Source organism: Melospiza georgiana, chromosome 2, assembly GCF_028018845.1.
Source record: "Melospiza georgiana isolate bMelGeo1 chromosome 2, bMelGeo1.pri, whole genome shotgun sequence".
Taxonomy (NCBI): Eukaryota; Metazoa; Chordata; class Aves; order Passeriformes; family Passerellidae; genus Melospiza; species Melospiza georgiana.
The window spans coordinates 4,815,594-4,829,187 of record NC_080431.1 but is presented as its reverse complement, the minus strand read 5'-3'; the positions used below and the strand labels follow the sequence as shown (position 1 = coordinate 4,829,187).

Genomic DNA, 13,594 nt, shown 5'->3' with positions numbered 1-13,594 from the left:
CACGCTTATTTTACAGTGCTGGAAACAGGACTGTGATGTTTACATTTTATACCTTCAACAACAGTGTCTGCACACATGCAGGGAACAAGGAAAGAACTGCCCCTAACTCAGACATCCAGACCCACAGCACAGACATAATCAAAAAGGACATAATCTTTATTTTAAACATAAAAAGGAACATTTTACACGGCATTGTTAGAACTATTCGGTACCTGCATTCCAGAATTGTGCCCAAAACTTTATTTTATAATTTTGAAATTAAAACAAAAGAAAGAAAATATCTTGCCCTTCTGCTGTATGATGTTCAAGGTTGCCCTGGATTGAAATTCCAAGTGCCTGGAGGAATTTACCAGCTTAACCAGGAGACGTGGCAATGCAAACAGAGGAAGATCAATGTGAGCCCTTAGGATACTTTGACAATACCACAGGTTGCAGCAGGGAGGATATGGATGCTTGTACTGCACCACAGGCAGCTTACTCTTCTGATACTCTGCAGGTTTAATACACAACCAGATGCACACACACCTCCACTCACACAAACCCTGGTCACACACAAAATAATAATAACAATAATAATAATAATAAAAAACATGAAAAGTGACCTAGATTTTTTTTTCCCTTAGAGAGAAGATTCACACTCTATTTTTAAAAAAGGGGATAATACAAAATTGGCACAAGTAGAAGGAAACCTGGGGGCTAGGTCCAGCCCATCAGCTTCTAGCCTTCCAACTACAGCAAATACAGGGTGGGATGGGATGCAGCATTGCCTTCCAAGGGGCTGTCAGCAGTACAAGCTAGTGGCAAAGCTTCCTTCACTTGGAGTGACAAAGTTGGTTTGTTATGGGCTGTGGAAGAAGGTCAGCATTAGATAAGGACATGGGGACCTTTCACTAGAGAAGAAGGGAGCCCTGACCAAAATAACCCTGAGTTTTTTTCCAGCAGGGAGGAAGTGTGCTATATTGTGTGTTTGGGAAGAGCTGGCTCATCCATTCCCTAGTTATTGCCCTGCTTATCCATTCCCTAATTATTGCATTATGGTCACAATCCTCTCCCCCTAAAACTTAACCAAGGGCATAGATAGACAAGGAGTCAGTCTGCCAGGACAAAAAGTCACTGATGCTGTGCTTAGAACTTCACCACCACTTCCACCCCTCCCAAGATGTCCCGGTGCCACAAACCTTCTGAGAAGAAAGCAGATGTTAATGCAGGAAAGAAGCTGCTAGATCAGCCAGCATCCCAAACACAAGAATAGTGTTTCATAACATCCCAGGAAAAAAAATCAAGATTTCACTAGAGACAGAAGAGGAAGAAAAAGTCTTGCTGTCAAAGTACTATCTGAGTGAATTCTTTCCTGAACTCCCTTCCTTTGGAAAGAATTGCTACAGATTTCTGGGCTTTCACAGTGGAAGCTGGAGACTGCTTCTGCCTCATTCTTTAGGAAAGGCAGCTAAGTCTGCCTGCAGCAGAGGCCTTGTCAGAGCTCTTCCAGAAAGAAAAACATCAGGCCAGAAAGAAAACTTGCTATGTACCTTCAGGACAAAGTCTTTTAGAGGTTCATAGGTCTGGGGGTCCCAGTTTTGGAATACTACATGAAATGTCTTAAATAACAAACTGAAAGCCCCAGCTCTGCAAATTAAGCCCATTTTGAAGATGTTTCATACTCATCTTTCAAAAATCCCTGGGCACCTCTATGCACACAGATGTGACTGCATTCATGTTCACAGACAGGACACCAAGCAGCCTTCTGGAAAACCCCTTCACATCGGCCTCAGAACAAAGGTCACAATGCAAGACAGAAAAAAACAATTCACAATAAGAAAGCTTAGCACAAAAAACCTTCATAGGCCAGATACCAGACCTGCAGCTCCCTGGAATATGCAGTGGGATGAGAAGCAGATTGTCTAGGACATAACTCATGTCTAATTAGCAACAGCACACCACAGCCACTACCTTCCATGGATGCTCTTCTTTACCATCTTTTAAAAGCCATGGTAAGGACTGAGCCCTGGCCTCACCTCTGCATTTCTCACCCTTCCTGACGCAAGCCAAACCACGGCTGTGACATCAGACTGTGGTGAGGTCCCACTTCCTCGTTGGTCTGTACACAGCATCTTTATTCTGACCCTTATTGCTTAGAACACCAGCCGTGCTGGGAAGACAGAACTGCCTGGCAAAGATGCTGCTCCCCCTCAGGAGCCAGGTCAGCATATTTGGAAGACCAAAGCAGGAGTTCCACACTATAGCACCGAGGAATAGGTCTCAAGCCCAGGGGGAACGCCCCTCTGAAAGGCTCATGCTCAAGACCAGGGCCCTGGGAGCCTGAAGGATTCTTGCTGCCCTCTTGGGCTTGCTCTTATTCCTACCCTGAGCTGCACTGCAGCTACTGCAGATCTCAGGTTCTGCTCACAGGTTTGAGGGTTACCAGTGAGTGACTGGCAGAAGCAGCACTGAAGTCTGGTCTGTGCATTTGGTAATACATAGTTTATGAGTCTCTAAACATGATTAGTTGGCCAACTGCAGATGAAGATCCATCTCTTATTATTTTCATAGGTCACACCATCACCTGGGGAGCAAGGTCTCCAACCTCCCTGCTGAGGCCAGCAGCAGGCTGAGCCTTGTCCCTAGATACCACGTGCCCCCCTGCCACAAGCAGGACAGGGTCTCAGGCACCATGTGAGCAGCTGTAGTGGGGGGAAGAGAAGGTGGAAGGGTGTGGGAGAAGGTGACCATAGGCAGACATCCATCAAATGTTTGAGAATCGACTCTTCAGGGTTGCCAAGTCAGTCCCTACTCACCACAGCGAAGAGATTTGAGCACTGAAAAGAAAAGGTTTTTAAAAAGTGCTTCAAAGACCTCCACCAGGCAAGTCAGGTGTCAGGATTAACTGCAATCTCTTGGAAAGCCAGGGAAGAGAAGGCATACTGACAACCATAAAACAATTCTTTGCTGGAACAGCCTCATGATGGCTCCAGCACAGGAACCTTCCCCAGCCTTCAACCCAACACAGAAAAATCTCTAAGATACCAAGGTGGAAAGAGGGAACAGGATGGTGTGATGGGGACAGAGGGGGAAGGTAGATTGGTTAATACAGTGAAAGTCTAACACTTACCAGCCTCTTTCCCATTCATCATCCTGCCCACCTTGCTTTCATACAGGGACATCTTTCCAAAACCAAGAGGGGGAGAAAAACAAATGAACAAACAAACATTAATGAATTTTGTCACAGGGCCCTGCTGAAAGAAGGCTCAACAGTTTGCACATTAGAAGGACATGATCCCTACGCAGAAAGTGCTGCTGGAAAAGGAGAACTCCCAAGTTGCTAAATATGGCCTGATTGTTCTCAGGACATGACGTGTAACGAGGAGAAGCTGAGGTCCAGGCTGAAACCAGAGAGCAAACGCACTGTCTTGTCTGGGCCCGTGAGCACAGTCCAGGAGCCCCGTGAGTCTCTCCCGAAATGCAGCGTGCCCGGCTGGGCGCTCAGTCCATCTCCATCGACATGAGGCGGCGCCGCTCGCGCCGCGTCTCCTGCACCTCCTTCTTGCAGCACCAGCGGGAGCTGCAGTAGCCGATGAGGCAGGACAGGAGCCCGATGGCCGTGGCCAGGCCGATGCCGATCAACAGCGGGTACTTGAAAGCGTTCAGAACTGGAAAAGGAAGGCACAGTCATTAGACACCGCCGAGAAACTCAGACATCCCCTTCATTTCTGCCTGCCTGAAAAAGGAGAAAATTCCACGTTATTCAGTCAGGGGCAGATTAATTATTTCAGAAAGAAATTACACTAATTTTCCTTCTTGATTTTCATCTTCCCAGGTTTGAAAAATTGGTCATTTAGTCTCTCCCTTTCCTCTTCACCCTAATTCTTCCTCTATAATTTCAAAGCCTTCAAGAGGCTGGAAGCACCAGAAGAGCCCTGGAGTGAGATAGCAAAGTAGAGTTTATTTCAAAAATTATCCTCTCACACATTTCTCCAAACAAAATATTGGATTGTTTCCCCATCAGAGGCAGAGTGTGGCTGCATTCTTTGTAATTGCCAAAAAGCAAGGAGTGGACTCCTTGTGCTTCGAATTATTAGAATTACTATATATTTACCCTATCTAATCAACCTTCAAAGCTGGTGCCTAAACAAAAAAAAAAGATTTTGAAGTACCTACTGCTCAGTTAAAAGGCAGTAAGAACTGAAAGGAGTTTGGAAAGTACAGTTATAATAGTTATCAGCACAGTGGGGAGAACAAAAGCTTCTTGTTCATTTCAAGTTCAGGGAACTTCCAAAAATGACCTCTCCTGGAAATATCAAGAAAGCAACTGGTTCAAAACCCCTCCTGCATTCATTTTACTCCTTAGCTGAATTCTGAATGCAGTATCTAGTGTGCAACTTCCTGCTCATGAAGTCTAGCAACACTTGCAACTCCGGGTGGAAAGCAGACAAGGCACAAAGTGCAGGGAGCAACAAGTCTTGTCATCAGAGAGGGAGGAAGGAGGCAGAGCTCTGATTTTTCTCTTCTCAGCTTTGACACTAACCACAATGTGACTAATTCATACACCCCATCTGCAAACCAAGGCTTCCTCCAGCAGGCAGCAGAAGGGTTAACACTTGAAGAGAATACTGTGCCCTTGACTGGAAGATGCCTCAGCTATGGAAAACATCACCAAGAGGTGATCAGGAAACAAAACGCTCCAACCTTGTATCTATCAACTGTTTAGGCAGAACAGATTCTTCCACTCTGAAGAATCTTGAATCAGAAATTACTAACCATAAAAAAAAAGATGACAAAATCTAATGAGATTACCAGAGGCACCTTTAAAAGCAGTTACGGGGAATGTTTGCCACAAGAAGACATAATAAGGTGTTAAAACCGAAACGTTTCAGCGTCTCACCATCCATTTTGACAGAGAGGAAGATGGGTTTGGCTCTGATGTCGGGCTCGCGCTGCCACACGCCCGTGGCAGAGCGCACCCAGGGCGTCACCAGGCAGTAGTGGTTCCCGAAGTCCTGGTCCTCGCAGCCGTGCACGCGCAGCCGGAACTCCAGAGGGCTGATCCGCTCCAGGCTCAGCTCGCTGCTCCCGTTCCTCCTGCCCTGGGACACGATGCCCCTCCTGTCCAGGGAGGCCAGCAAGATGGGCTCCCTGTCCAGGGCAAAGGAGCGCACGGCAAACCAGGAGACGTCAAAGGACATGTCATCTGTGTGCGGGGACAGAGAAGAGTTCAGACGTGTTGGTGAGTCCTGAAAAGCATCCACAGTGCCATTTCTCAGCAAAAAGGGTAATCTGTAAGCAGCACAGCCAGCACTGGTCTAACAGCAGAGGAAAAAAAAAAAAAGAAAACAGAAAGGAAAAAAGAGAGTCCCCCGAACATGTCCTTTCTAGGAAGATTCAAGCAGTGAACTGCAATGAAATGCATTGACAGGAAGAATGGAGTTGTACAGAAAGGGTGACTTACCACAGGGATGACACTAAAGTGATTTCTTGCCTTTCTGCCTGCTATTCTGAAACTTGTATTTAACTCTGATCTAAGTTTTTAACAAGCAGTCTTAGTGTGTGTGTATATATATATATATATACACACACATACACACATTTATACATAACTTTTATATATTTATATATAACTGTAGAAGTTCTACAGTTATGCTGCACCTATAGTGAATGGGAGTGGGGGGTGCTGGATATTTGCTAGCAGAGGGTGATTTGCAGTCACTGTCTTCATGAGGGCCTTACACAAGCACAAGATCAGAAGGCTCTATCCTGAAGGCACCTTCGTTACATTTACAGTTTGCCTAAATGAACACATATTCTGAACAGTGCTCAAAAAATTACCTGGAACAGTACAAAACATTCAGGAGCAAAGACTGACCATGCTGCTTTTATACATTTTTCCCAGAGTTGTGGGTTCCTGTGACACACCAGACATGATGCCTTGTGCAAGTTTCACCACCCAAAGACACAGTCTATAATATGGATTTGCAGAAACTTACACTTTTGACACAGCTGGCAGGCAGTCAGAGTCCATCAGCACATCCAGCTCACTGTGTTCATGCAAGGTCCTATTGATCTCATTAGCAAATCTCAGCCCTAAGCCTATTAGGCAGATGTAGCTGAGTATCTACTTTCAAAATCGCCACTATTCTTTGCTATCATGAGCCCAGCAACACCTGTCAGAGTCTGAAACCTGGCATGACCCAAAGCCTGCTCACCTGTTTCCTCACAGGTCTTCCTTCCTGGCCCATCAGCAAACCAATGGGCCCAAAGTGGAAACAGAAATTACTATTTCTGTTCCGAGTTTGGAGTACTGGTGCAGTGGGTACACACCTAAGGCAGTCCCAGTGATTCTTGGCAATGTACCAAACCTCCATTTTCTAGTATTGAGAGCTCTGAAAAATACAGTACTAGCAATCTGAAATTTGAAACTGATCTTTTGGCTAAATGAGTGGGTTTTTATCTCTTAAACTTTCACATTTGACCTCCAGGCTAACGGAAGCCTTAAGCCTGCTGTTGTACTGAAATCGTTTACAGATCTAAGTGAAGATGATTTTTAAGTCTATCAGGCAAGCTAGCATTTTGGAAAAGAAGGGAACTTCCATATTTTAAAGGAAGAAAAGGGACAGCCTCAGCTTTTTTACTTGAAGTATATTATCAGCTGGCCATGTGGGACATTCCTTCTTACTGCAGAAAAAAAAGCCAAACAAACCAGTGTTTGGGATATAATTAACTCCTTCCTAAGGTGCACTGGTTTTACACACACCTACAGAAACAAAACAAAAACATGAGGAAGCACATGTTCCTAGCAGAGACAGTGTGTGACCAAGCTGTTTTGGGACACCAGCCAGTTTCTGCCCTGCCTGCCCCAGCCTGGTGCTCTGGGCAATGCACAGAACCTCGGGAGAGCACCTGGCCTGCTGTGCAGCCCTGCAGCAGGAGCGAGGGTCCCAGCCCTACATGGGGCTCAGCACAGGTCACTTGAACCAGCAGCCCTCAGAGCAATCCCTCCTGCCTCCCATCCTGCAAATCCTACTATGAGTTACTTGGCAAGGCACTCGGACCACTTCCCTTGAAACCAATGTTAATAAAAATTACCATAAACACATGTTCAGTCAAAGAGACCAAACTTTGACCTCTGCTTTGTGCACTCATCCAAATGTCTATGGGAAACAGGGCCTCTGCTGGAGAGAGCTCTGTTTATAGAAACCACTCTTCATCCCTGCTGTCTGTTTATGCCAAATATAGTAATAGCACTGGTCCACAGGCAGCACGTTGGGAATTACCAATTCCTTCCAAAGACCCAAGATTGACACTTGCTTTTGTGCTTCCAGGTGCTGTAGGAGCACATGGACACCTTTCAGGATAAGTCAAATTATACTTAACACATCACTGACCTTCCTTAAGCAATACATTTAGATATTAAAAGATAATAACAATAATCTAGTCTTCAGATCCTCAGGCAGCTTTGAAGAATTCCTTCTTTTGCATCTCAGATAATTTGAGGTTCCTGTCCCTTCACATGAGTACAGGCACTTGCTGTCATTTTGAAATATCTGAATCTATCTTCTGTAATTACAACGTGGGACAACATTATTATGCCAACATATTTTATTAGCCAGTACACAGTTTGCAATTAGTGACTCACTACAGACAGTCAGAGGGAGGATTTGGCTCCGAGCACTCTGTCACTATCCTCCTTGAAATAGCTTAATACAGCAAAGTCATCTGATTCATTTCTCTCTATCTCGGGGTTTCATGCCATAAAAACACAGACAAATATAGCAAAGCCAGGACATAAATCTGGTGCTCCCTAAATATCAGAGATGAACATACCTAGCAGCTCCCAAGTGCTAATAAATATGTAGATTCACTGACATAAAACAGGGCACACACTAGGCATCTGCCTCCTTCCACACGTCTTGCATCAATGCTGATGAACCACTCAATTTTTGACCCAAATCTACAAAAACTCCACTTCAAGAACCACACTCCCACTCAACAAAGGTTTCTTTTCCTGCTTCTGTCTGTGCCACAGTCAGTAGTGTGGGACACAGTGAAGTGTCACATCCCAGTGCCCACAAGGGCATCAAGGACCTCAGTGCCACCAGGAGATGCGCCCTAAAGGAACAGAGAGCACTGGGAGCTGCCCCCTGAGAGCTCTGGGAGCAGAGCTGGCAGTGCTGCCGTGCTTCCTCCCCTCCTCAGCCAGTGAGGATCATCAGCATGTAAAGCACATCTTTAGGCACATTTCGATTTGACACACAGGGCTAAGCTGTCTGGGTCTTAGCTACTTCCCTGACCAATCACTCCTCAAAAGAGGGAATCCTATTTCTAGACCAGCTTCTTAGGAACCATACACTTCCACTGCTTAGAATGGAGCTCTCTCAGCATCCTGTTACAGTGTTGAATCCCAATTTTGAGACCCTTTTTGTTTACTACATTTAAATGAGGTTGAATAGGGCTTCCTAGAGAGCTGAGCAAACCACTTCAAGCCATATAAGGGGTAAACAAGCTGGTTTTGTTAAATTCTCCAGAGTGCTCATTGGGTCTGGCTGGAGCAGATAAAAAAAGCCCACATCTCCTTTCAGACACAGTAAGTAATACTCTTAAATCCCTAAGCATACAACCCAAGAATGGGTGATCTGGGAAGTCTAGAGAGATCATTTGTGAAAATGTGTATTCAACAGAAGTATCAGAAGCAGCTTTTATATCTTCAGGGCACAGAAGAACTACTATTCCCCACTGACACACACACATATTCCCCTCGTACCAATTCCAAACACCAAGCACAGCTGCCAAAGCAAAGGAGCACTTCTTTAGAGGAGCAGTTGCTGCCATGTACTGGGCTTAGTAACACACACTCGATTTCAGCAGGGTCTCAAAGAAGCAGAGGAAATTAAAGCATGTAGCAGTCACGCCAAAACCTTTTCTACCCTTTGAAAATTTCCCACAAACACACACTGGAAGCATTGTGAGCTGCCTCTACCAGAAAAAGGTTCAAACCATAAGTGATGCCTCTGGAATAAAAAAATTAAAAAAAAAAATCAATCTAATGAACAAATGGCACTGACGAAGATAACTGGTCATTCAGCTTTTCTTCAGCTCCTTCAAAGTACTAATTTTTTTAATTGTGCATACAAAGAGGGAGAAGAGGTAGCCCCTGAAACCAATGTACTACAGGAGGCATACACACTAATGCACATGCATGCCTGCAAAGTTGAGTGTCTGTGTGCACAAGAGCAGAGCTGGCTGGCATACCAAATACATCCAAAGGATGTGCATCTAACAGGATATCTTGGGAAGCATCCTGCTCCTCCTCTGCTCACAGGGGATCCCATACCACAGCCCTGCAGCAGATCTGACACAAGAAGTACAGATGGCCTTGAAAGCCACCACGCCCCCTCAGAAGGGAGTCAATCCATTTGCTCTTTTCTCCTTTCTCATCACATTCCCAAATGGAATGACCATGTCTGTACTGCAGTCATCTGTTTCCTTCCAGAAGATGCTGATAACTCTTGCCTTGTTTCTCTAAATGCCAGGTGTAGGCTTTCCCTAACAGCGTGCCTCGTATCCCCAGTGGGATGAGACAGCCCTGTATTTTCACACTCTGTCTAACATTTGGCACTAATTTAAAAAGCAAGTCCTCCATTCCGATTGCGAATTAAATTGTGATAGTGACACAGCATAAAGACAGATCAGGGATGGAACACAGAGGAATAAGGCTACCAGCGAGGAACTACATGTTTGCCACCATACAAGCCCTCAATCCCTTCCTCTAACCATCTCCATCAGCCCCCTCCAGCTCCCAAGGCCAGGAAGGCAGATGGATGAGGGAAGTCTGCACACCCTGCATCAATTCCAGCTGTTCCCTGCAGCTCTTCTGCCGGCCTCATCCAGAGGACCAGCAAGGACTGTGTTTCATCACACAGCATGACTGGTTAGGCCCCAAATCCTGCTCATCCTGCAACTGGGGGCTCAGAGCAGGGACTGAAAAGCCCCCTCAAAGCCTGCCACAACCACATTTTACTCCACTCTAGGTTTACTTGTCTGTGCCTCATCTGCCCCATTACAGACTGAAAAAGAAAGAAACCAAACAAACCACCAACATGAAAGAAACAAGATAAAAAAACCACCACAGAGGTCTGCCATGTCCAAGATGACATTACCCAGCCATGGAACAGATTACAGTGCTGACATTTAAGACTCTGCTCTGGTTGCCCATGACTGCTGGAAACAGCATCACCTCCAGCTCCAGGGATAAGCTATCAATTCAACAGACACCCACAAACCCTTGTGAAGTTGCCAAGTTAAGTTTTAACTGTGCTGCTATGAGCAGCTCCTCAGAAGGCAACACCTTTTTGATTATCCTTATCCTGTCCATGTTCCTTCCAGTCTCAAGGTACCAAATACACACAAACCCATCCCAAACCCAACTGCAGTGCAGTTCTGACAGGAGAGCCCCACTGCTACTAATCAGCCTCTTTTCACAGCATGGATAATGCTGGAAGGGACCACTGGAGGTCATCTGGTCCAACCTCCCTGCTCAGGAGTTATCCCAGAGCCCGTGACACAGGATTCTGTCCAGAGGGCTTTTGCACCTCTCCAGAGAAGGAGCCTCCACAACATCTCTGGGCAACCTGTTCCAGTGTGTGGTGACCCTCACAGTAAAGAAGCTCCTCCTCATATTCAGGTGGAACTTGTTGTGTTCCAGTTGTCAAGTTTTAAGCGAGTCAGGGGTGCTGAGGCCTCTTTCACAAGGCAACGCTGAGCTCATTGAGGCTGTCGAGCACCAGCAGAAGCAGCAGCTGCTCCCTGTCAGCAATTATTGCTTTGGAAAGGAAGGCAGCTGCTCTGGGCACTGCCTCACAACAATCCCTCCAAGAGCTTGAGCACACCTCAACGTGCAAGAGGCTTCCTGCAGAGCAGAAGCCACAGGACAGGCTGAGGTGGATGCACAGCACACGCTGCTGCTTGCTGTGCCCAATATCCCAGGCTGTGAGTCTTTTGACAGCAATAAGGTTTACTCAGCTTTTCCTCCCTACCAAGCATTTCAATAATACAATCTACAGACTTCTATCATTTTTTCACAGGCAGCACACGACTGTAATCTGGCAAATTGCTTCCCTGCCACGCTCAGATTTAATGTAGAACAGACATCTTGTAATTTCAAAGTGATGGGCCTTTACTAAGACTGGTGCCTCATCTCATCAGCCACTACATCATAAGTAATATTTTCTGCACAGCACCTCTTTTGTAGTGGTTTATGTGTAGGCTTTTAAGTTTGGCATAAATCATGGCAACTTTATATTTAGATATATTCACATATATTTATATTTACATATATATTAGTAGATTTATTTTAAAGAGATGCTTATATCCATATACATAATGACTCAACTGACTCCAAACCCAAATTTTGGGTATAAGAAAGAGAGTTACTCTCACAGCATTTTGATGAAAAGCAGCTCAGACAATGCTTGGCAAGCAGCTAGGTTTTGAGCAATTTTCTGAACTTTTCAGCTCTCCATAAAAATTTCCTTTTGTGTCTGCTACTCTTCCCACAGGAACTAGGTACTGTATTTCTTTCTTCCACATAAAAAAGGATGCTCAACTCTGAAGGCAATGAACATTCATTTTGGCATTTAGGCTGCAGCAGTCAATTATTATGATTTTTAGATTTACCTTAAGCCTTAAATTCACTCTGAAGTAAGAAGCTGAATGGCCAGTTGTCTAAGATTTCTTTAGAGATGACCATTTTCTTCTAAATGGTTTAACCAATGGACCTCCTTTCCATTTAAAGGGAATAGGAATAGTTTTCATGGCCCATCTGATGGATGTAGGTTGAGATTACCTGCAATGGGGTCAGTTGGTGGGGACAGCAGAGGGGGATTGGATGGTAAGAATATTTTTTTTCCCCTCTTCCCTCAGGAAGTAAAATGAAAAAAATCCAAACTTGCTTTAAATTGAGCTGTGTAAAAACAAGCACACTGTCCTGCTTTTATGCAGTTCTACAGAATTGTTGGTTCTCAGCTCTCCAGCCTCACTCAAAGGACACGGGGCTGTAACTTCTGAAGGCAAATGAGTTACAGGTGAAATAATTTTGCTGAAATAATTATTTCTATTACCTGGCTCTAGTGGCATTCCCTCCATCGTGACGATGCACAGCAAATCTGCCACCTCACCCTGGTAAATTGTGGGGCTGTCAGAATGCACCGAGACATTGAACACAGGACCTAGAAAAGAGCAACCACAATTATTCATGACAGGCTTTACTTCAATGTCCAACACCTTTATTGCACTTTTTTGAAGTATCCTCTCCTAGTTTGTGGAGACAGAGCTCTGAAGCAGGGACAAGCAGACATTTAAGTTTGTTGTAAAATAGTTTTTCATTGTTAGCTATTTAATCCTGTACTAAAACAAAGTACCCAAACCATCAGACCTTTCAGCCAACACAGAGGCTGCTGCCCCAATCTGCCTCCTGCTCTCCAGCACAACAGCAGCTGGTCTTCCACTGGTGACTCCTTCAAGAGCATGGGAGTTCAGATCTTCAGGCTAATCCAGAATGGATCTTTTTGTTGAAGCTGTCAATAGGAATTCAAGTTAAAGCAAAACAGTATCTTAACAATACCAATGGCTCTACACTGGAACAGACAATACAAGAAGTGCATCTGATAATACTTTTCTGTGGGTTTTCCTTCAGGCTCTGCCACAGATAGCATCTTCTGAAGATGTCTCAAAGCCCAAGGGTACAGTAACTCCTTCAGCTGCAAAGTGGTGATGATATCAATGAAAACCATTAGGCTGTTTTGAAATGCTCAGATCCCATGACAACACTGTGATGTTTTAAAAGACTTTTGACATGCATAGGTTAAAATCCCCGAAACTTCTCCAAATTTTGAAAACAGCTGCATCTTTAGTGCACAAGTAACAAAATCACAATTCCTCAGATATGCCAGCACTGTTAATGCTCTCTATTTCACAGGGCAGAAACTGAAGAATATACCAAAATACCTCTGTGACTTCTCTTACTAATCAAGGAGTGAATAGAAGGAAAGCTGATCCCAACAGTGACCTCCAGGATGACTTTGGGGGACAGAGCCAGGGAAGCCAAGAAGAAACTTGCGACTCAGATTAAGAAGTAACCCTTTTTACACTCCCTAGACTCCCATTATTACCTGGCTCACCGACTTCTGGCACAGCAGCAGCAACAACAAGCAGAGAAGGGTGGCTTGGGAAGAAAAAAAAAATCTGTTTATTTGCTCTCCTCCACTCTTTTAGTACAGGAACCCTAAATTTCAAATCCACTGAAGATCAGTGGCAAACAATGCTTTTAATGAAGAACACTTCAGGAAATCATCCAAAACAACCCACTTGTGCCATGCCCTCTCAACAGATTTCTACACTGATAGCTCGCCACATGGCACACACCACATCACTCCCAAACTGAGGTTTTGGAAAGAAACTTGGATGTATCATGAAGCTAGAGCTATAATTTTTGGGGCAATCTTTCTAGACTGCAAGGGCCTGGCTTGTTTTGGTCAACAGAACACATACAGCATGCTAAGAAATTAATTCCAACTACAGTGAACTAATTACTTCTCCAGCTTTCAAA

At 44.8% G+C, this 13,594-nt stretch overlaps 1 protein-coding gene across 1 annotated transcript in view; it reads right to left on the bottom strand.

Annotated features, from left to right (window-relative positions):
- Positions 1 to 135: 135 nt before the first annotated feature.
- Positions 136 to 13,594, bottom strand: part of LOC131096981 (prostaglandin F2 receptor negative regulator-like) — a gene marked incomplete at its 5' end in the record, with an annotated part of 66,662 nt that continues 53,203 nt past the window's right edge. Inside the window, 3 exon segments of the mRNA XM_058045624.1 lie at positions 136 to 3,647; positions 4,880 to 5,185; positions 12,108 to 12,215. Of these exon segments, the coding sequence (XP_057901607.1) occupies positions 3,481 to 3,647; positions 4,880 to 5,185; positions 12,108 to 12,215 (581 nt within the window).